General features: G+C 42.9%; 1 protein-coding gene across 8 annotated transcripts in view; it reads right to left on the bottom strand.

The window, feature by feature from the left end:
- LOC105277220 (neuronal acetylcholine receptor subunit alpha-7) overlaps positions 1-24,512 on the bottom strand; it is a 204,143-nt gene that overhangs the window by 69,201 nt on the left and 110,430 nt on the right. For 5 of the 8 annotated variants that reach the window (XM_011335431.3, XM_011335428.3, XM_011335434.3 and 2 more), the window contains exons 7-9: positions 14,879-14,954; positions 11,240-11,434; positions 908-994 (exon numbers count right to left, since the gene is read on the bottom strand). In XM_011335431.3, coding sequence (XP_011333733.1) covers positions 908-994; positions 11,240-11,434; positions 14,879-14,954 — 358 coding nt within the window. The remainder of the gene's footprint in view (positions 1-907; positions 995-11,239; positions 11,435-14,878; positions 14,955-24,512) is intronic. The other 3 variants (XM_011335435.3, XM_011335436.3, XM_011335437.3) reach the window with 1 other exon arrangement.

Below are 24,512 nucleotides of genomic sequence, written 5' to 3'. Positions count from 1 at the left end.
TTTCTAGTAGGCTCCTGGGGAGCACTTTTAAGACATCGCCTGGTCGCGCAGATAAGATCGCGTTTCCGTGAAATTAAGCGTAACTCTGGGCCGAGGAGAGAAATTAAGAGAAGGATATGGGATAATAAGTCCCGACAGGGAGAACGGGCAGGAGGGTGTGGAAGCTGCTATCGACTCTCGGGAAACGTATAATCCTGATTCTCGCGGCGACCTTTTATCTCTCCACCCTATTTCTGACTTGAGCTCTCTGAGCGAGCAGCCCTTTAGAGCGATAGGTCGCCCGAACACGCCGGCCCTTTCGAGAAGCAATCGAGTTGCCCTTTTCGGCGTGCTCGGCTCGTGAACTCGTCGAGCGCTCATTATTCGAACGATAGAACTGACTCACTTGTCATCCTAGACTACCTCCGTAATTCGTCGTCTTCGATTTTCCACCTCTTACTGTCACCGGTTACTTCGTCGAGGCTTTCCAGGAGTTGCGCAAAGGATAGGCGAAGGAGCGTTTGCAGGGCGCGCCGTTCTATCCCTGCTATCAGCGATCGACTAAATAATGTCTAAAGCTCTGCATGTAATATATGTACCGCTTTGATATTATTAACCATTCATACACATTTTGAATTAAATATTATCGCGAGCACAAGCGTAAACAGAGAATTAATTTAACGTAACTGTGTATTTACTCTATTTGACATTTCTGTATAATTACGATATTTCCAGATTAGTAATTACGCACGTATTATCAACACGCGTAACGTTAAATAAATAAAATCTTCGACAGATAATCGCGACGCGCCCTGCGTTTCATGAATATATATATATATTATATACACATATGAATATATATGTACATAGACACTGTAAAAACACGCTTGCCAGATGCGAGTTACCGTTGCTTGATGATCATAGATACCTATTAAAGGGACAGCGTCCGAGGTTGTCGGCATACTTTCTGCCACGAGGTTCAGGAAAACTGTCAGCGACAGCAGAATGGTCACTCCTGCATAGACAGGTCGAAAAAATTACACATCATCATTGCGTTACAACGCGCGAGCCTAACGTTTACCTCGTAGGGCACCTAGATTAGGTCCAATTTATTAGAGATCGTTGAAAGAGATCGGATAGAGTTTCGGGCACGAGTATTCTCGATTTCCTCGAGTAACGCGGGTCAGCTCGAGTTGCCCACTCAGACTTCTGAGTTTCCTTTGCCCAAGTTCGTAGCAAATTCTGACTCGTAGCCGCGTATCTTGATTACGATCTGTCGATTGATAGCGCTGATTTGCGAGTCCAACACGAACTGGGACGCGATCTGCGCACGGATCGACTCTGTGAGATTGCGTCTTCGTGTTTTCGATCGTGGAACGATACATGTGATTCGGATGATTCGATCGAGAAAGGATGATAGATTGAAACTTTCTTCCTTCCTGAACTGATCATCGTTTCATTCTGCAATTCCGACACTGTGGCTCTCTCATATTTAAGAAGCACAATGTTGCATAAAAAAATCATTTATACGTAAATCTCCGAGCTGAAAAACTCAGGAGCAACGCGATGAGAGAAGAATGAAGAGAATTCGCTTAGAATCTGCTGCATCAGCGGAGGAAGCGGATGGTTTATGGATGAGGAGAACTCGCTACGTAGCTACAGCGTAATATTAATAACGACGGAAGAACGCCGAGAATGATTTGCTGGAATTCGCGCCATGGTTGCGCAAATTATGCGACGGCTTGCAAACATTCGGAAAGACATGTCTGCAATCGAGAGCGCGTGATTGGACAACCGCGTGGATAACCGCGAATAATCGACGGCTGTGTGGCCAAGCCCCATCCACGTAGTTTCTAATCGCCCTCGGGGGTACTCAAGGGATTACCTCGCGAAGTTCAGGACGTGTAACGGACGCTGCGTGGATGCACCGTGCCGCGAGGAGCCGCAACATTAGGCGACTTCGGTGAACCTTGCCTAAGTCGCCGGCAACTTCATTACCGCGCAACAACCTTCGAAGTGACCAGTGAAATTCGATTATCTTGCTGCCGCTTTCTGGAATTGGGAACTTCTGTGAGCGATTGACAACTCTCGCCCGATGAAACGGACGGTTTGGCTGCAACTAATTGGGTCACGCAAATTCGGAATCGTCATGTGAATTCATATTGAGAATCGTATGGAGAACTCGATTAAGAACTCAGTATAGTTGTAAGTGAATGCTAGTTGAAGGGTTACTCTGTGCAGGGATGGCGCAGCGAGGAGTAGAAGTGTAAGCGTAATATGATACAAGCGTGATACAAGTTTGCATGGGAATAGACTTTAATGAAAATAAAAAAATTCTCGTACAGTGAAAATGCCTCATAACATGGAACATTTCCACGCGTTATAATTCATTGGAAAATGCTCTATATTGTATCACAGTACATTTGTATTAATTATTATTTATCTTGTTCGATGTAATAATAGGAACAATAAAGTGTACGTGTGAAATTGTGTAAATTTCCATGGAAAACCAACAAATCATGAAGTTGCGAGTTAACTCGCCAAGTTCGTAGTATTATGATGGCTTTTGGAAACGTGATGTGACTTGACAATGAGTCATTAAGCTTGATGCATATGTACATAGTTAAGTTATCTGAGACTCCGTCGTGGGGCACAGTAGCTTCACCATTACTCAACGAATTCCCATCGTCATTAAATTGCCGTTTGCAGAAAGTATGATATATTCGCTTCGTGTGCTTCAGCGACGAAATGGCGATCTCGTACACGGCAATCAATGGAGTTAATTAGAGAGAAACGCATGTGTACACCTGAGCCTCGAGCAATATTACTGGTTGAATAATTTATGCCGAATTTAATTACGCGCATCGTCGTGGATGTCGGTTTTATGGATGGCTTCTTGATTGGCAAAAAATTGGCAATAATTCCCGAAATAATTCTCGAAATAGTTTCTTAAAAATAATAAAAAGAAATGCGGTATATTGATTGTTTTAAGTACTCATTACAGATTCTATACATTTAAGATATAGACGGAAATTTACTGGAAATCTCTTAGGATCCCTTGTAACATCATCGTTTCGATAGCATAAGTCGAGAGTGCAAATCATGTAACTCGCACACGTGAACAACATCTAAATGTGAATTTTTTTTGTACGTTTCAATTCGTTTAAAAATCGTTTGAGTAAGATACGATTGCATGGATCGAATGAGAGCACCGTACTTCGACGAGATCGACGGGCATAAACCGCGACAAGGTGCGTCCGCGGTGGGTGGCAAACCGCCAATAACATCGGGGATTGTCGGTCAGCGGGGGTGAGTGTGCAGCCTGAGAAAGGTTGACCAATTAGTTCCTTGTTACTAGATCCGAACGCTTGCTGGAATACTGAAACGCGTGAGATCGATGTTTTTTTTAAGCTCACGTCCATAATTTGCATGAGAAACGCTCGTCGTACGAGCTCTGATCGTGCAACGCACATCAAGGATTTTTAAAGCAGTAATGATAGTTTTCATTCAAATAAAAGTTTTCTGTCAAAACAGATATGGGATTCCTGATAGTACAGAATTATAATAAAAATTATTCAACTTTTTAAATTATTTCTTAAAAGTGGAAAATTAATTCCTACATTCCAGATAATTAACGTTGATTTATATAACTCTATACTTTTCGATATTATTAGAGGACTTGGAGCTCTAAAGTACGTACTAAATAATTTCCTTTTTCTTTATTTTACACTTGATTATCTGTTGTATTTTTATATCTACGAGTAGAAGTTATGTGTTTGTTGAGAGGCAGGCCAGCTCTACGTAGGGATTCACCCCGTGCTCTTTGTCATGATAATGTTCAATCAAACGCAGCCCTGAACGAAGGCGGGCTAGCTGCGCAACGCACACAATTCCCTCGTATTTACTCGGTTAATGAAATTCACGGACGGCCGCAACGCACCCCCTTCCGGAATTTACGACGGTGTGATGTTATGTAAATTTCGTTCGCGCGCATTTTTAAACATAATCAAACGCAGTTTAGCGCGATATTGTTGTTAAAAAAATGAGGATTTTAAAGCTGTTTGAAAACTCTCGCAATTTTCGCGAGAACACTGTTTCCTTTCTCTAATTGGCAGTTTGCATGTATTATAATTCTTTTCTTATGTCTCAATGGACGTCAATGAGTGTCGCGAGAAATCTACGAAGATACGTACGAAGAGTCATTACTGACGAAATCTCAGAACTTCTTAATGATTCCGATATATCGACATTTCCGAGATGAATGTGACGTGGTCTACTGAAAGTTCCAAAGTCCCTAATCCTTGTGTGATCCTTGCGAGGGAAAGTTCTGTTGGAGAGTGCGCGGGCTCATGAAGGATACGCTAGACTTCGCCAATGATTAATTACGGGGAGTAAATAAATGTTCAAAGAAAAATACGAGGTTCAGGAAAACGTACGGGAGCAACGACGCTTTTTGATAAATCGAATCGACGTAGTGAAAAATTTCTTTTCCGCCACAATCGCTTCAACCATCGCGCGTGCGATAATCACGTCGATTATAGTGCCAGTAAATTATTACGTAAAGTATGTTGCAAAACTTTAATGCTCAATATTTTTAAAAGTTAGTTAGAGATGCTATCGGGAAACAATACGAAAGTACGTTGGTACTAACTTCATCGACTTAACGTTACAACATAATAGCAGCCGCTGAAACCAATCGACAGAAATGTAACAACGAAATGGTTGGCGATGAAATCTCTCTCCGGCCAAGGAAACGATTTCGAAATTCCATTTCACATCCTTGTTCTTATTGCTGGACTGCAGGGAAGACTTTCGGCAAGGAAAGAAAGAAGTTCTTGCGGCTTAAATGGCAACAGTATTTTACTCGCGGTTTTAAAGCTCGACCGGACTTAAAGGAAACGGACAACGTAAAACCAACAATAGCGAAACACCCGTGCACGACAAAATGCGAAGACAAGGCCAAAACAATGCCACGGAGGTCAGAAAATGAAGAAGACGCAACGTAAAGATACCGCGAAAGTTTCGGACATTTTGTCGAAAAATTCTTCAATGAATTGCTTATTCTGTGTCAGTCTTCCCGTTCCCTATAAGACCCTTTACAGGATTTATTTCACCAGTTTCATAACACGTCACTTGACAGCTGTGGCCAAAATTGCACAGATTTCTCATGTAAAAATGTTGTAACCGGGTCACGGAAGCTTCATAGCCAAACAGTAGCATGTTATTTAATCGCGTTACGCAAACACCGGATATATGTGTACATTTAAAAAAATTTTTAAGATCAAACCAGAGTCAGTTTATTACATCGTGAGCAAATTTAATACAGAAAGATTAATGATGTATTAATTAATGATATTTTAAGAGAGCAGGAAATGCGTTTCTACGCTGATTTTCAGATAGGTTATTTTCATGAAAAAAAATTTAATTGCATAATATGTACGCGTGAGCTTTTACGCATGATATCATGCGCACCGCGTAGCAAAGGGCAGTAATCATGATAATTTTCAAGACGCTCGCTCGTTTGCGTTTAACGGCTCCCGAGCCACATGCTTCGTATAATATATAAATTAGACCGTTGGGATGTTAAATACCGCAGAACATCTCGAATCGCAAGAAGAAAATGTAAGAAAATCTGTATATATTCTTCGCGAAAAGTGGAAAATTACAGAATATAGAAATAAAGTAAATAAGTAAATAAGGTACTAGTCTAGAGATTAGAACATAAAAAAACTCGAGAGCAAGTATACAAGCTGGAGAAAAACTAACAAGAAAATATAATTCTAATTTCTCAAGAAACAAATTTTCGTCTTATCGCATCTTACCGCTTTGCGAGCGATAAAAAATTCGCGGCAATTTAAATTCGTTCTGCAAATAGAGAGCAATTAAAACGTTGCCGTAGTAATTAAATTTATTTGGTTTGCTAGTTCGTAAAATGTAACAGTTTGGAGAAAGTACGGAGAGAATCAGTCTTCTAAAGATTAGCGAAAAGGATATTTAGCTTTCATACTGACGACAAATTTCATGTTACCCTGACGAGGCAATTCCTCAAAAATGTCAGAATGGAACGATCAAAATCGGGGTTGCCGCGGTAAAGGTGCTTATCAAAAGTTGGAAATGCCAGTTGGCGTCGAAGAAGTAATTCGTTTACCCTAATCATACCGTCGCCGGAAATTGCGTCGGCGCGCACATGGGGTAATCCCGTGGGATTAACGACAGGCGGTCGCGTGGCGCAAAAGTTATCCGCGCCTTCCTTTTCGCTCGCGACTTCTCATCTATCCAGCGCAGCGAAGGGGAAGTTCGCGAAAGAGCGCGATAGTATGTCGCTGGAATCCTTAATAAGGCAGCAAGAGTGCTATCAGACTAACGTAGATAGAGTCACCGGGCGCTGCTGAGCCCGGAATTCTTTTCTTGTTTTCACTCGGTGAACCTTTACGAGCCATTATTAAATACAGAAGGGTGGAACTTTAGCTGGCACAGATTGAGACCAACGTGTAATTCTTGGCTCGTTTAATTTTTACGATACCAGAGCGACGAGCGCTGGTAAAACCGCTTTGAAATTCTCGGATTTAATTTATCAAGTTGGGGACTGGCGTATAGTTTCCATGATAAAGGTGTTTAATTATTAGACCGTATTCTCAAGTTCTGTTCGTTGAATTTACCGCGACTGGCTTCAGCACTGTTATTAAAATCAAAAAGAAGAGAAAGAGATACTGTTAATATTCAAGGAGTGATCGAAGATTAAATAACACTCGCATACAGTGTGTACACGCACGGAAGTAAGCGTATTTTGTTGTTGTAATATCCAACCTGTGAAGTATGACACATGATAATGAGGCGCCTTGCATACAGCCATGTTGCAATGCCAGGCTATGCTGCAACTTGCTATAGTCGACAGCGTCAAGCACAAATTGCGCAAGTCGAGCACTCACGTTTATGGCCTTTATTCAGTGTGATTACTATGTCGTGTGATAACGGTTAACAACGGTTAGTTGAAGTTAGTTGATGCAAACTCTCTCTAAAAATTAGAGATTGCGAATAGAGATTGCGGCAAAAAATATATGCGTTTTTGAGAAACGATGCGAAAAATGGATATGGCAGAATTTATCTCACGAATAGATAAAATTCCGTCGAGATTATAGTCTACCCAACTCTTGTTCGGTACTGCTCGGTATATAGATCACGATAGACACGTGAAAACATACATTGAACTTTATTCGCGTTTGCGAGCATTTTTACCTCAGCATTCGGTACGATTGCGTCCATTTCCTGCTCTTTCTATCGATAGGATATCCCGTCGCTTGCTTTCCTAACTCGTCCGAAAATCACGAGGCGCTGAATAATAAAGTTGTCAATTTCTGACAAGCCTCAATACGACGCACATGGTTCGACCGTATTTTTTTATTACGTCGAAGTCGCATATGCGGCGGGATATTGACGAGTACGGGTTGTCCTAGAACAACCAGATTTTAATTTTACTGACAGCTGCTTTAACGAACATGCGAGAATTCGACTTTCCTATGGAAAATATTCCGTGAGATATTATCATCCTATTACACTCTTTTGATATTTAATATTACATATCTTTTTATTTAAACCACAAATTAAAATTTCGTAAAAAATATATTCAAAACCTGAAATATAGACAAAATTTTATTACTTAATCGCATTTCTCTCTCTTCTCCCAGAAAAGACTCCACGTTTTCACAAAGAGTATTCTAGTCTCACTCGCGTACAACTCAGAAAATATTAACGTTTCGACATTTTAATTACAAGAGAATCTACTCCAAGTTAGTCAAAGAATTAATTAAGGTTAATGGTTCTGGAACTTCCTGTATAATCTGTATCTCAATCGAACATCTCGGGGGAAAGGAACGGAAGCTGTAAATTTCTTACTTCATAATTTAATTTACGATGTAATTTAATCGAAACTCATTGACGTCACAATAAAGCGGAACTTAACGGCCAATAAAATCTCGATCTGTCGACATTCATTTATGAAATGACATTGATTCGGCGCTTCGACTACGACGAGAGCTGCACTGGACACCAAGAGGAAATATTTTCACGGTAAATTTTGCGAGCTACCGAAAATAATGCGCGACGTAAAGAGTGCGCGATGCCCAGTTCGTCTCTCTGACACACCATAACGCCATAACGCTCGTCGAGAGCAACCTCGGACACGAGGGCGACGACATCAACGCGAAGCAGCGCCGACATCGATTCTGGGCTGTCGTTTTCGCGAAACACCACAGGGAAATTCAATTTTCGCAAGCGACGAACGAACGAAAAAGTTGTTTCTCAAATCGCCCTGAGATGACCTGCCAAAGTTCATCTCGAGATGAGACCGTCACTTGCAATATTTTTTCAATATTATAAAATTATAAGTGATAATAATAAAAATGTATTGATTTTTATGTAACAATACACTCCACTTCATTAATTTAATAAAAAATCAAAGTATCTAAGAAATGTATACTAGACGTTGTAACTTTTATGTAACTCTACATTTGTATTTTGTTATTGTAAGAGTTGGGTATCTTTTATTAAATGATTTGTGAGGATTTCGAGGAAGAGTTAATAGGAGGATATGGTATCCCTGCACAGAGATATCGCCCGATAATTGCCACGTCTTTCGGAAGATCTCTTAAGTATGACAGATGGAAAAACGACTGAGGGACTTGGCACGAAATTCACGACGAATTCATCATAATTACAGAGGCGCACTTCCGAGTACTTCCGTGCGAAAAATAACGGAAAACTCCCTCGCGGAAGAAAGGCGGTATTAGCGGTCAGCGCGAGGAAGTACGTTCGACTATCCGTCGAAAATTGACGATTTGGACGGCGAGCACGTGCCGACGTGAATGGAAACAGGTACATACTGTAAAACGAGTTTGCTCGCAATCGGAGCTGATACACTGGCGAAACGATTCCCTAATATCTCACTTTGATGTTCCGCTTGGATTTTATCCAGCCCGTCGATTGCTCAAGAAACAAGATAGCAGTTATCCGGTCCGTCTCGGCGTGTTTGGAAAGCTTGATCGAAAATCGAGACGGGAAAAACGAAGCGGGAAACGGTCGCACCTTTGGAAGATTACGAGACGAAGCAGGACTTATGGGAGCAAGAAATCAAGTGAGATAACTGATCGAGATGTTGTTTCGTTCCTCGGCTTTATGGCATGGCCGGTCTCGGCACTGTTCGCTGTGCAATTTTTGCGCAATCTTACAAAAATCGTGTGAGGTATTCCTCAAGGGAGAAGCCCCATTATTTTTGACACGTTGAAAACTTCAACGAGAGGTACATAGGGACTTCTACTCTCTACGAGAGCTGGAGATTGGATCTGTCGGTGCGCTATGAATATTCAGAAGTGCGCGGGGTGTCATTTTCTACAGCTCATTCAGCGTAAGCTGAGCCAGTGATCGCAGGTAGTTATTCGAGTATTAATCTTGAACAATTGAGAATCTGGATATCATCGATACTCCGTTGATCGTTCGATTCTCGATTGACGAACAGAGAGTCCTTCGATCTTCGGTGGTTAATCGACGATTTCTCGTCGCTTAACATTTCTATTAACAGGGATTGTTTCGTTACGACGGAAGTGACTGCGGATACATTTGCTCGAACAGGACACATCTGTGTTCGTCGATACCGTCGGCCAGTTCGAGGATAGTACTCATTGGAAGACTTGGGGGAAGCACGTATGTAATATTTCACGTGGCCTACCATCGCTACAGGACCAAAGGAGCCGTTCGAGACAGGCTTATTTCGTCGAGCCTCTAAAATATGCATCGCCGACGGCGTTTACATGTCGAGAGATACACGGTGCACCATGTAAGATGCAGCGTACTCTTACGGTTAACACGATGTACCGGTTGCCCGACATATCCAAAATTCAAATCACGCAGCACTCTTCCTAGAACGACCCTTCGTAAATGTAAATGTAGACGTATAAACCCGCGAGACCTCGAAGGCGCCCATAGACATTGCAATTTTACGAGGCGACATGGTGACCCCGTTGGCGTCTGTCGCACAGAAGACGCATAAGCACTAGAGGTATCGACACGTAGTAAGACGAAAAAATGACTTGGGCTAATCGTGAAACACACAAGTTGTTTCGAGACTGCTGTTCCATGCGCGCGACGAGACTTCGAGCTTCTTGTACGTCGCACTCATTGTCAGATTGTTGAACGAAGAGAACATGAGACGATCCATCTACCTAAATGTAATGACAAAGCAAGATGATAGATCGAAGACCGATAAAACGTTGGACCGATAAATCAAAGGAAAAATCGAGATTAATCAAGAGACTATTCAAAAAGTAATGGTTTCCTATTTCACCAGCAATACCAGAGACGATAAAAACGCGACTCCTATTGATGGCTGGGTAATTGCTGGAAGGTGTGTTCGATTAATCGATACGCGAGTGAAAGTGCATGCGCACCATTGTCGGCGATAAATATCCGGGAACGAGAGCTTTCGAGAGCCCGGCGACCCTCTGGACGATTTAACAACAGCCGGAAAAGTGTGCGTGTGGTCCATGAGAGGAAAAAGAAATAGTCTTCCTGTATAGATCGCCGTTACATGAGAGTCGCCCGACGGAAATGTTGCACGACGTCGTTTGGTCATCCGTGATCGAGGTAGAGTCGATCTTGACTACTTCCTTCCGTCGTCAAAACGAAACAAACGTAGGACAGTCAGCAGTGGCGCCGAGAGTATAAAGTATCAACGGAAAGTACTTACAGAAAAGTAAATGTACGTAACACACGCGTGTAGATATGTAATATATACAGCATATCATTTCACAGTACACCACGTCTTACTTTACCAGGATAATCCCATAACTTACTAATCAAAACACATCGCTCACTAATTCAGAGTACGCAACTCGGAAACTAAGCTAGAAAAATCTCTATCGGTAAAATACGAACGAATGCATGAGCTGAAAGCTTTAGCGAACTAGTTTCAACTTTCCCGATATCTTAACACGATAAAGAAGAACTTTCTAATCGACTGAAAAAAATTCGCTTCTCAAACTTTGCAGGAAATTTGGGTCTTGACGGCTCGGGAAATTTACGCGTGCGAAATCATCGCGTCTTGAGAGACCTACACGTCTCGCGAGCTTCTATATTCTAAATTGAGTCTCTATCAAGTGTATATATTACATATCGTGTGAACAGTAACAATTCCAACGAACCAACCGAAAAGAAAGGAAGAGATGTGTCTTGGCTGGTGTGCAGGCAGGCATGCTACGAGTTACGTTACCTAGGGTGAGTTTCTCGCCGGAATCGGGCGGCAGGGTGAAGCCCAGTAGGGCCATGCTCGATATCAGCACGCAGGGCACGATCAGATTGAAAAAGTAGTAGAGGGTCCTCCTGCGTATCTGTATCGTAAACGTGACGTCGACGTACGGCTCCGGGCAGCACTGATACATTATCGTGTTCTTCTTCCCCGGCATACCTGAAAAAAGTGCCAGCACCAATGTACACGCCAACATGTCTGTCCGACGAGTTAAAAACAAAAATAGCACATCAATAGTTCACACCACAGGGTGAATTGTTCGTATTCCGATCACACTCTTGATCAGTTGCCATTCCTCTCACTCTCTCGCTCTCACCCTTTTCACTTATTATTATTCCTGTACACATTTTTCCGCACCATTGTTCTTACGGGACAATATTCCCGTCGGAGAGAACACACAATGAAGCTGCCTATCTATCTATCTCATTTGTACATCGGACTGTACTTTTTTATTATTACCTCCGTCCTCTATCTTCTCTACTTCTTGCTGTACCGTGATCCTGAAGGGATCTCTAAAATCCCGAGACATAAAGCAGGGGTCTATACTTCATCCATCCATCTGTTTTATCGCGAAACTACGAGGACTCGTGTTGGAGATCCGTAAACGCCATCGAATTATAGCGGTATCTCGCGCCGAAAAGATTTGCGCGAGCGGAGACATGTCGACCTTACCGTAACGATTCTTTTACCGTTACCGCTCACGACCTGGCTTTAAACTACCCTGAGATTACGTCTGGTAGTAAGAAGCGAGAGTATCTCGCAGAGTTGCAAAATGCTCATCCTATTCTCTCTATCTCGGTGACTTTGTCTCAGCCTGTCGCAATGAGTTAAGTTACCGGCGAACAAATGGCGGCGACATATGCGCCTCGCGATAAAACGGAACTCGCCTCGGGACTTTAAGTACAAACGCGATGCACCCGCTGGCGCGTATCCTCCACGTGAATAGATTCACTTGACGAAAGAGGATTTTCCGATTGCTTTCGAGAACTTTTTGAGAACGAAGAATTTCTTAATAGCCTTTCTGATCGCGAACGTGCTCTCGAATTGATCTTGAATGTCGCGATATGTTGGACACTTACTTGTTGCTGGTCCCTTCCTTGCTGTTTCTTCCTCTTTGTATTCCGACGCGCGACCGTGCCAATGCGTCCGCCTCGAGATAATTAACGTGTCTCGGGAAACACTCAGCGGCTTTAAGGACGACACTCTTAATTACGCGCGCCACGCGTGGATGTGTCGGCGGATGTGCACCACTACGTGCACAAGCGTGTCGAGTGTGTCGTTTTGCCGGTCGGAGCAATAGGTCGAAGGCATCGAGCAGGCATTCTTCTGTTTTATTTTTCGGTATCGCAATTGAACACACTTTGTCTCCGCCACCTTTTAAAACAGCCGAAGCTTGATATCGATTAGCCTCGCTTCGCGTCTCTTTATTCAACGCCTCCGCTTTACATTGAAAAAACCATTGACTCGACCTTCGCGTGAACGTGGCAAAGCGAAAGTACATACGTGTCGATGCAAATCCTTTCATTTTGCACGCGTTATTTCTTACATATTTGCGAAAGCTATCAATATATCTCTCTTGCTGTTTCGTTTCTGATGATAGAACACGCCTTTTCCTCAGAACAGATTTTTCCCACACATGTGGATGTCTCCAGAATTTTTTTTCAAAACATTAGATCAAGACTACTGCAAATACCTCCTTGCAATTTTGGTGCATCGAGTCGCACGACGAGTCCCAAATCCACTTCCAGAAAATGCACGCCACGCATGAGAACATCACTTTCCGATACGTGAACACGCGAGGAACGTGATCGTAAAAGGACACGAATCAATAAATGAGGCATAGAAGAAAGAAGAAGGGAAGAACATGGCGAAGAGCGTCGTATCACCGCGAACGGGGACCGTCATAAAGTTATACCCGTTGCGACATCGCGAGACACGAAGGTCTCATAAAATCTTTCGATTTCTATTCACCCGTGACATCAATCGAGACTTTGCGCGAGACATGAAAGCTCCGGGACACTGCGATGTAGCATCTGCGAGCCTGGCGAAAAACCGGGAGGGATGCGGTTTACTTAACGACTTCCATCAGCATTCCTTTACACCCCGATGACGCTGTTTCGTATCACCGGAGAAATTTGTGTCCTAGAATTTGCTGAGAAGCTGTGACGAACCGAGGTGACGGATTTTCTTTCGCGATATACTCTGTTGATGTAACTTTTTCTTTTACAAAAGGCAGTGTTGGAGAAGTAGTGAAGTGATATGAAGAATGCAAAATAAGTTAAGAAGTTGTTTGCATATATTAAGTCAGTGCTGATTAAGGTTTTGCTGATTTTGTAATTTTTCTTTACTGAATTAATTTTTCTGCACCGAACTAATATAATATATAAACAGAAAATAGAAAAACTTGAGAATAAGAATGCAAAACGAAGTGTTAGTTAACTTCTTATATAATTACAATAAACGAATCGAGATGCGAGTAGAACTCAGCTACACAAATACGTTGCATCTGTATGAATATGTAACAACGAAACTACATGAAAAGACGTAACTCGGAATAGTCGTATGCTCGTTTAATGCTTCATTGCTTCAAGGAACATGAAGCTAGATGAGGCAGCTGGAGAACTTGTCGTTAGTTGCAAATGATAGTCTTCCAGATGAAGATTCGCAGAAGTAGCAATCCCAGCATCCGATCCCACGTCATTGTCGAACATGAAAGACTGTACAATCAATAGATAGCTATGCGATCATATGTAGCGTACATATGAAATGTGGACGAAAGGCTATATCTTGCTATTAAAGCTAAAGCCGCGTAATTACTGGACGCGGAAAATAGAATTGTTAAATTCCATAATAGCTCTGCCCTTTGCGATATATTATTGCGTTCTATTCGTAATTCCATTTCCATTCTGTACTTCCACAACGTACACGCTGTACAAACAGATTCGCAAATTGCGACGGATTAACATAGGTGCATTATCATTGTGCATGCGTGCTGAGAACAGACGAGGATTAAACCTGAACGCGAAACGGTAAGAGAGAATTTAAATTACATCAAATCTGATTCTTTTCTCTCTCCTTTTCTCCAAATCTAACTAATTTTCTTACCGAAATAAATTATTTCTCGCCCTTGAACGCTAATAAAACAATTTCGATGTTCACGAAAGCATGCTGTGAAATGCTTGAAAATTCCTTTCGATCGATCGGTTCTTGACGAGAGACAAAGTGTGTCACATTTGGATATATCAGAATCTGACAATAAAATATAATTCCTGACGATGCTAGCTCTCTATTCTATAATACGCTTCGATATCTGCGATTACGCGAAAGATCTCCTCGTTTTAATGCATCGTTGATCCTACTTGACTCAGCGTTCTACTTCCGGATTAACGCTGCAGAAAATGGGAACGCATAATGTATTCGTCAACGTGTCAGATCGATTCGAAATTTTATTTTTAGAGATTTTATCTTCTAAAGAGACATTTACGTTTATTATGTAAGTATTCTCATACACATAACGCACATACACACAACGCACACGTACCAATACAAAGGCAGATTCTGATTGGCCTGACAAGTCGTAAACTTGAGGCCTGTGAAACTCACCGATGAGGTACCATTCCCCGTTCATGATGAAATTGGATAAGTCACCACCCTCCTCTGAGTTGAGTACCAGATCGAGCTACCAAGGTCAAAGTTTGATTAAGACGGGCACGTATCTACACGACGGGGGCATTCCGTTAGGTAACTCGAAGCTGAACGTGCACATGCAGCTACGGATTCCGTTCGCGTCTACATCTACGAAACGGTACGTCCGCAATCTCGGCGTTACGTGATAAGGCGTGCAACAGGGGAGGGAATCTCCGATAGGCCATGGGATGGTGCGAAGAGGAGACCCGGTGATTTCTCTTTCTCGTAAGCAGCGCGCCGTGCATGTACAGCGCGCCTGGAAAAACATTCGTGCAGCCGACAGGCGGAAAACTGGCCCTTTATCATCGCTGAAAAATTACTCGTCGCGCAGTCAAGGAGTCTTCAGTGCGCTCGGTGAAGTGCTCACGACTCGTGCAATTCCATCGCGAATGCACGGAACTTGCGTTTCTCGCCGCTTTCTATGCGGAACTTGAAATCATATCGCACACGTCGCGAATATTTGATAAGGCAGTGTGTGTGTGTGTGTGTACGTTGGTACGATCCGCGAAACGCAAAGAAACGGAAGCGAGATCGACTTCGGCAACATCGCGGACCAATATTTCACGGTAAGGAGTTTCCGGAAGAAATTTTTTCAAGAACCCTGTAAGCTTCCCGTTTGACAAGCTGAAGGTGCGATAAATGAAATATTAGGCTGAGAGGGCTGCGCGAAAGGTAAAATCAATAGCATCCATTTCCATATAATCCCCCGTGACAACGATAAAATATTAACTTTACGAGATACCTTGATTCGCGTAGATTTCGCGCCCGATTGCTCCGTGCAGATGCCTTAATTTAGATCTGACACGAGGGTCGTCCGAAAGAAAATTTCACGGTCTGCTACTTCCCCACGGATATCGCAAAGTAATCATATTAAAGTAATTAAAAGAAATCCTGGACGGGAGATTCTTGCCTCAGTCTCTGTTCCTATCTGCACCGGGCAGGATCGGAGAACGGGAAATAAAGTGACGACGTTGGAGATACCTCGTAGAGAGGATTTTCCGGTTTCTTCTCTGTAAGTCCCGTATCGCTCTCGCCGGATATCTGTTGCTCTTTGATGTAGAGCCAAATGGGATATGGTTTGGCCGGTTCCTGCAGACGACCTCTGGTCATCGAAAAAATCACTCTCGACGTACAAGATCAGCCCGGTTGTTTCAACATTCAGCCATTTACGAGAGTGCATTAGCTGTCTACGCGTGAGATCAATGTCGGTCATAAATATAGCGGATAATTTTATTCGGATTTTCGAACATCGCGGATATATCCGTACACGTCTTGCAAATGCTTTTTCGCTCGAAGCTTTCTCACGATTCAGACGAATGTTATTCCTCGGGGATGTTATTATTCGCAAAAACGTTACTTTCCAATATTCCAGGACACAATGACGGTAAAACGAGTTCGATAAAAATTCAATAGTCCCCGATGCACTTCGTACGTCTTCGAGAGATACAGTAGTTTTTCTTTTTCAAGATACATATAAAAATCTGTGCGTACTGGGAAAATCGAACGAGAGTTCCCGACGTAGTAATTTAAGAAGGAAGTGTTTGACCGGTTATACATGTATATGTCGTGTTTATTTTCTTCCCTTTCTTAAAGAGATCTTTGGTTAGATTCGTTCTCAATCAAATAATCTAAGCAATCAAATTGACTCGTTTGTTTCCCCCATCGTCGTTCTCTTTCTTCCCTGTTCTCGTTTTCTTGATTCTCCCCTTGCTCCATGATAATTTTGATGAGCATTTTGACGCTATGTAGCAGGTGCCAGTATCGTGAAATTCTCGACGCGCGAAAATTATAGCTGATACACCGAGCTCGTAAAGTTAGTCCCTCATAATTCATCGTGACACATATATATTTTGCTCCATAGCTTAGTTCGGTCTTTATTCACGTAGCGGCTACACGTGGTTTACCGTGGCAACGTGATGCATCGGGAATGGACATCTCGAGATGCAAATGCGCCGCCGCCGCGCAGCGCCTCAGCCTCTTAACTAATTAAATTCAATCTTCATACATAACGTCCCTTTATCCGACGCGTTTAATCAAGTCGATGATATTAAGCAACGGTTCTGCGACGGAATCAGCTTCTCGCGCGTGTCGTCGTATCTGAGCCAGTTAAACGAGCCATTTTCCGCGATCGGCCGCACGGTCCCATCTGTAAATCCGCAATTGAAGCCGGTATAATTTCCGTGAGTTCAATTTTCCACGTCATAGATACGGATAAATATACCTGACGTCGATTACGCGTTTCCATCGATTTGAATAAACAGGGATTATCTTCGCGCAACCGTAATATTGAAATATGAACTCAAATTATACCGGTTTGAATTCACGTTGCAAATGGATTGGCGCATGCATGCGAACAATTAATCTGTAGTTTGTTACAGATGATGCAACTAGACATCATCTCTCGCAATTCTCGATTACAAAATAAATAATATTGTTATACTCCGATACTTTATTAGAGAAGTTGGTTCCTCCATCGATGTCGGCCGATGGAGTGATTCCAATTTTCAATTCTCAGGCTTTTACATCGCATCAGTAAGCAATGATTATCTGCGCGCTTCCGTAAACGCGATTCTAAAGTGATGCGCGAAGAAATACGCGGCAGAACGGACTTGACACGACGGAAGGATTGTTAAGTTCAAAAATTCGCGATAATCAGCGATAATTGAGTTCAAAGCCAACTTATATAACATCGCGGATGTGGCCGATTGGTAGACCCCGTTAACATGCTCCGCTGTTAACGAAGGTACATAATTCGCGTTCGCTGATGTCCACATGACACGTACAGTATTAGAGATACGCGCGAACGCGCACGTTTCCTTTGTAATCAGGGATCGGGAATGCAAACTGTAATTTCGACGAGTTGAATTCTCGATGCTTTAGACATGGAAAACGCGTCTTGCGGCACTCGTCACGAATAAACATGGGAACCGTTTTCGCATGCATGTGCAGCACCGAAATTCGAACTCGTCCGAAATTACTACTCCCGGTCCCGATTTCCGTTTGTTGGTTCGCGCGATAGCGCAAACACGTACACGGGAACACGTGACAAGGAGATAGAGGGAATCAGCGTGTGAGCGATGAATATCACCTACGCGTCGTCAAGAAAGCATGCAGCTATGCCACGCACGACACGGTACGGCCATTAATTTCTGTACATATATATACACACATAACATGCGACACACACGCTGTACAGATATATCAATCAATACGGTTGATGTTGATTCGTTGAGTGACGGAGGGCGAAATGGATTGAACAAAGTTCGGGTGTACGACATAGAGACGACATAGTTTTTGCTTTGCACAAATCTATATATAGACATAGACAATTTATGTCATGGGGGAGAGCAGTCGATATATGAGTTGGGGCTGGGGAGAGACAACGTTTATATGTGGCGGTGGAATAATTGGTGGAAATGCGCTCAGACTGCATTTCGACAGCGGGAGCAGTGCAGCCTGCGGCGACGGCGATGGCGATGTAGCGGCGCGTAATCGGGAATCGAGAACGGGTTACGATATTTCGGCACCTGTCCTATCGAATCGCGATTGACCGCGGTGCTCGTAAATTCTGTCGCGGACTACGCGAAAACCTGCATAGGGCGTCTCCATCTCGTTGTCGAGAGCTTCGCGGGCTCGATGCTTCCAATTGAACACGCGGGGTTTATTAACCGCAGGTTTTATTGGTTGATTCTCATTCGACTATTTCTAACGAGTTCTGTTTCACAGGTTTCAAAAGTCTATGGGAAATTTAGAAAAGAATTGGATTAATCTGAAAAATACATGTACAACGTTCTAGTTTTAAACACATTTAATTTTTAATCAATCTGAAACCAATTATTTTTTTATTCTTTGTTATATCTTCATAATTAATTTTTCCTAGAAATCGTTATATTATTAAGAAAAAACGATCACAAAATTAAATTACTCGTAAAATATTTTTTAATAACTCTTGACGCGCACGTAGAACAAAAGTCCGATATTACGTTTGCCGCATTCTGTCAAAATGTATAACTTTGAAATATATTTAATAAAAGTTTAAAATATGTCTATAATAATATATAAAATCGTTGAAAATTTTAATATTAATTTAGTATATCTTTTATAATTGCAAATGGCAAGAGCAAATAGCTTCATAATTCTTTATAATCAAACAAAAAACATTGTAGTTGCGTGCAATTTTAATTATAATAAAAATGAATTAGTCTCGTTGATAAGCTTGTGATTCTGTGACAAAGCCGTGATTTAACCACCAAAATTTGCCGAATGATTCGCAGCATCTCGAATGTATGAGCAGACCAAAGTGAACTTGTGCGAGAGAACGTGAGCGAGCTCGGTATTGATTACTGAATCTCGACTGATCTCTCTCTCGTTCCGCTCGTAAATATCGAATTCGCGATACCGTCCATATATGCACGCACACGTGCGTACGCTGTTTGGATGCTTTGCACAATCGAACAGGAAAATCGTTGCTGCGTAATATTCAACAATGTAATATATGACTGTTCATTGATTTTTTACCTATGGTTTGTGAGCAATATAGAACTGCTAAAATATGTATCGGAGCGTTTGCTTTAATTTGTGACGGGGTATCTTTGGTCAGACTTTGCAGGGAAACCTAAAAAGTCGGTACTTTTCAGACGTGAGGTCTGGTAAAACAGCAAGAATGGAAACTTTGCAACGTGTACAGTACTTTGTCGTCGGTATGTTATTTCGACTTCGAACTTTGACAACGCGGAAATGATATCCACGTAATACTTCACCGGTACGAAATAGCGCGCGTTATAAAGTTACGGTGCGGTGAAGTTACAACGTTCAATGCTGACTTGCCAGTTTGTTTTTGCACGAAATCGCAAGATTGAGGTAAGACTAAAAGGAAGGGTGAGTTCCGCCGCTGCCGCCGCGTGCTGCACTGTAGAAAGAAAAGGTCGGCGGTAATGGCACCGCCCGACGTTGCGATGTGGTTTTATGGGCGAGAGAGGGTTGGGAGTTTACGATCCTTTACGATCTACGATTCTCGTCCCACGCAAATGTAGAGAGAGGAGATCGCCCGCCTCGGCACGCCCTGTTGTCTCGTCCTGGTCCTTAAGCTCGAGTCTTCACCGATAAGAAGGGTACCTTCTCGTCGTCAGCTCCACGCTCGTACAGCAATCGACTTATGGACAACGAGTGGGCGACCTAATTTTATCGTATGTCGATCGACCGTTGAACGAGACGTCGGCGTTCCGAGCCGAGACAGCGTGGACGAGCCGGGCGTGCGAGCGATCTACTCGCGCAATCATGGGATGTCCAACTTCTCGTCGAGTAACACTTAAGGGCTAACAAGGTGAACACAGCTTAATGTATTCATCGAGAGAGGTCGGTACATCTTTTTATTTTTTCTCTTTTCTTATTGGTTTCGGCACGTGGTCTTACATGAGTGCCCCAGCTCGCACGCACTGCACGTTTCATGTGTCAGATCGTAATTATGGCTTCACTCTGCAATTCGTGATCAAGTGCGCCGAGGAGCACGCAAGTAAGAGCGCATCCGAACAAAGCGCGTCCGCTTCGCGCATACGCGTCGCGAGTGATCGCCTGTCATAACGTCCCCTTTTGTAATGAGGTTTGCCTTTTTGCGGCAAATATTGCTATTCATTTTATGAAATCTGTGTCGTTATCGTCGTCCTGCAGCATCATTTGTATTATCCCTCATTGTCTCTGCAAGTGGAAGCTCGCACGTAAAATGGTGTATTTTACAACTTTGTTTTATCATTTCTAGATATGCTCGAGCTTGATTACATGTATAATAATATAAGAACAATTTATTTGAGTGTGTGCTAATTAATTAATGATAAAATCATGTTGTATTATCGCTGTGTGTAAGTGAAATATGAATTAAAAATTGTGATTACTGCAATAATATTGTATTAACTCGACAACGAGATGAATTTTAATTATTCAATGTAAGAGGACATACACCGAGCACAGGAAACACGTACCGGTATTGATTTTGTGTGTACCGCGTGTAGTGTAATAAAACCGAATTGATCTCACGTTGTGGTCATTGTTTAAATGCAAGCTGAAAGTACACACAATCGATCTTTGATGTCATTCTATGTCAGTACCGAGACAGACAAATCGAAACTGTTCACCGCACCGATCGATACCAGCTGCTCAAAATAAATGTCCGCAGCTCGCGGCCCGTTGATTTACTAACCCCGGGGTTTCAATTCGACGCGATCGAGAAACGTATTTCGCAGTCGGACGGGCCGATAGCGACCGTTCGTCTTGCCACGAGGAGGAATAAATTTCAACGGTGGGAATTTCGTGAGAGAACGGCCGTTCGAGGATGCGGTACTGACGGATCGACGACTCCATGCCATCATGGGTATACGACGGTGAACGGAAGCGAAGAACGGCGAGGAGAACTTGTGCGCGGAACGCGAGCAAGGGTGAAGGGATGCGCGCGCGGAAGAAGGAATCGAGCAGCTGCTTCAGGAGAGAAGTGTCCCGGCGGGTCGTTGCAGCTACCGCGATGCGGTAGCAACACACGTGCAACAGGTGAAAGGCAGGTATCGAGCACCCCGTTTATTTCCCGATGTCTAGTATCGCCCCGACGGAGAAAAATTTTATTGTTGGCGATCCCGAAATCACCCGGCGCGTGTCACGATTCGATTAGGAATTTAAAAAATGGCACCCGTCGCATCACGTCCAAATTTTTCGTTTTATCGTATCGCTCGTCCAACGAAATTTTTCGTTTTATCGTGTCGTTTGATGCATTATTGTTTTGTTCACTCTCATTCTCTCTCTCTCAGATCAGTTGCTTTTCAAAGTTCCCCCGAGCGCATATTCAATTACGTATGCGCGAACGAGGCGGATTATCATCAGTATGCAGGAACACTCTGTTATGAGCGAACTTCTCGTAGACGAGTACCGCCCAATTAAGAATAATCTCTTCGCAGCGCGTATAGAAGCGAAAACCTTGAGCATCTCGCTTCAAGAGAAATTTCTCGGTCATTTTCTCCCCTACGGTAGATACCGCCGAGTGCAATCGCGCATTTGCATTTCTCACCATCTTGCTCTTTGAATGAGATTGCGTCTGAAATTTTCTTTACGCTTTGAATTTTCGCGAACGAGTTGAAATGGTAGGGGAGAACTAAATTACCGCGCAAAGATCGTTTGTTCTACGTATTTCAACGTGGCACGAACGAGGGTAATACGAAAGAAAATGCTGGCAAATGAAAATCTGCGAGATTGCCCGCAGTCTATCACTCGGGAACGCGAGCGGCATGAGAAGCGTGCGCCTTGTTGTCGCTTAGCAACAAGAAACCATCATGTGTGGTATACCTACCGTATATATGTGCAACATAAACCGCAAGCCGCTGATCGGCATATGTGCGAATATTTAGTGACGTGTTACGCACGCTTACTGGAGATTAGACACGTGCAAGTCCGTAATTGCACGGCGAGGCCGTGCGTAAATCCGTGCTCTGCTAATTAAACGCAATCAGAGGCAACACAAATACGGTTTTCTTTTCCGTCCCTTCTCTTGAAGCATGATAGCAGAAAAAAATTGCGATCTCAATTATCTTTACTTTCGACCATCAAGTATGACATTAGATACATTGCATGTACGATCGGCTTGCAAATTGCGTAAATGCGTATGTATGTGTAAGTTTAATTTATGGATCTTCACATAATTAATGAACATGTATCAATCTACATATTATTTACGCACGATTCAAATTAATGCAAAATTATTATGGTATCTACCACTGTCCTTTCGATACATAATATATATCGTGGAAATGATACGGCACTGTACACAGATTTGTGTATTCAGTTCGGGGCTCTTTCGCGGTCAGTTTATGTAATCTGACTGGTGTAATAATTAGCGCACAATTAGTATATCCTGCACAATTATTATATTATATCGATATCAATGAATAAGATTACCGTTACGTTTACATGCGATTTGTTCGATATTTCCACTTGCATGACTTTCGGGAGCATATTTAACTAAGGAAACTGGTTCATTGCTCTCTGTGGTATAATTAATTCACTATCTCGAGAGATCGATATTTCTTCTTGAAGGATCACCTCGTGATCTCAAGATAGCGATAACGACAAGAATCGAGGGCAAGACGAGGCCACACCGATGCGCACGAAGCGAACGCGAACTTAGCCTAAGCTTAGCATGACGAGTACTCATTTCTTGGATTCTCCGTTACATTCTCTCACATTCTCGTCCCGTCACTCAAACCGATTCGATCCGCGGTCTCTCCACGAGTCGTCGACCTGTTCAATTAAAATTATTTAACCACTGTTACGTTACGGTCCGTGCAAAGTCGGCCGGAGCAAAATGAGAGTGCAGAAAATGACACCCCGGACGCCAAAACTTCTAGATTAGATTTTTCATGCTCAGCGCGATGCATTTTTCCGAGATCCTCGATGAAACTCGGCTCTTGAGCTGCGCGTTAATAATCAATTTTCTCCCGTGAGAAGCTCGGTGTTACGACGCAAGCGTCGTGTAAGTTACACACTTAGCCAGATTCACTGTTCTTGTTAAGTACACGAGTCAAGATTGTGACAAGTATTACTAGCAGATTTTGTATAATACGTTGACTAACGATTTACCGGATGTTTAATCAATCAAATCAAAGTACAAAATAATCCGCAGTACGCGGATATTTCACTTGGATATTCAATTAATCCTGTGGTATTCGTCCTCTTTCAATTTTTTGCGTATATCCTCACGTGCGCATATAGTATGTGCATTACGTGCATATCTTGATCTGCAGAGCGGTTCATTGATTTGTATTATGTCACATCTGCAAAACAGACTCAGGATAAACTCAGTTTATGATTAACCGTTCGCGATTAACCCACTGACGACGGCTTAACGTTGGTCCGCGATTCTCGCTTTATCTACCATATTGTTGCGAGAATTTACGGCTCGACTATCAACAGTCCGGCATCTTGCAACAGTTGTGTACAAGTTGTTAGGAAATGCTGTTCCTCTTTCTCTCGTTGCAAATGGCTCCCACGAGACTACGTTGCTTATGTTTACTGACATTTCGTCAAAGAGATGGTCATGTCATATCATGATCTCCGGCAAGAAACTGCTTCGAATTTCGACAGAAATTTCGTCGGTTGAACGCTGATAATACTTGTCACAATTGCAAAATCGCGGAATCTCAGGAATTATACATGTAGATGATTGTGCCATCGTTCGCATTCTGTTACGCGTTTCATCGGATATTGCCAGAAGAAAAGTTTCAGCAATATATTGTATTGTACGTTACTGTCGGATTGTCGGCCGAGGGAGAGGTTGACGGATCGAAGCGATCTGGGGTGCTTGGCACGAGGATCGATCGAGAATTAGCTCACGCGAGTATCGGATAGAAGCGCGCGTTCGCGATGGAGAATCTCAAGAATGGGGACTTGCCTGTCGCTGGCATAGAGACGTCACTCAGCTAGCGACTCCACAGAAGGTAGGAAAATTCGGCTAGGATTGATGGATTAGCGGATCGGTTGCAAATGACTTGATCCTCGGGCGGTGACCGAGGTGGGC

The sequence above is a fragment of the Ooceraea biroi genome, chromosome 3 (assembly GCF_003672135.1).
Source record: "Ooceraea biroi isolate clonal line C1 chromosome 3, Obir_v5.4, whole genome shotgun sequence".
In the NCBI taxonomy this organism is placed as follows: Eukaryota; Metazoa; Arthropoda; class Insecta; order Hymenoptera; family Formicidae; genus Ooceraea; species Ooceraea biroi.
Note: the sequence above shows the minus strand (reverse complement) of the source record. Positions and strands in the feature narration are given on the sequence as shown.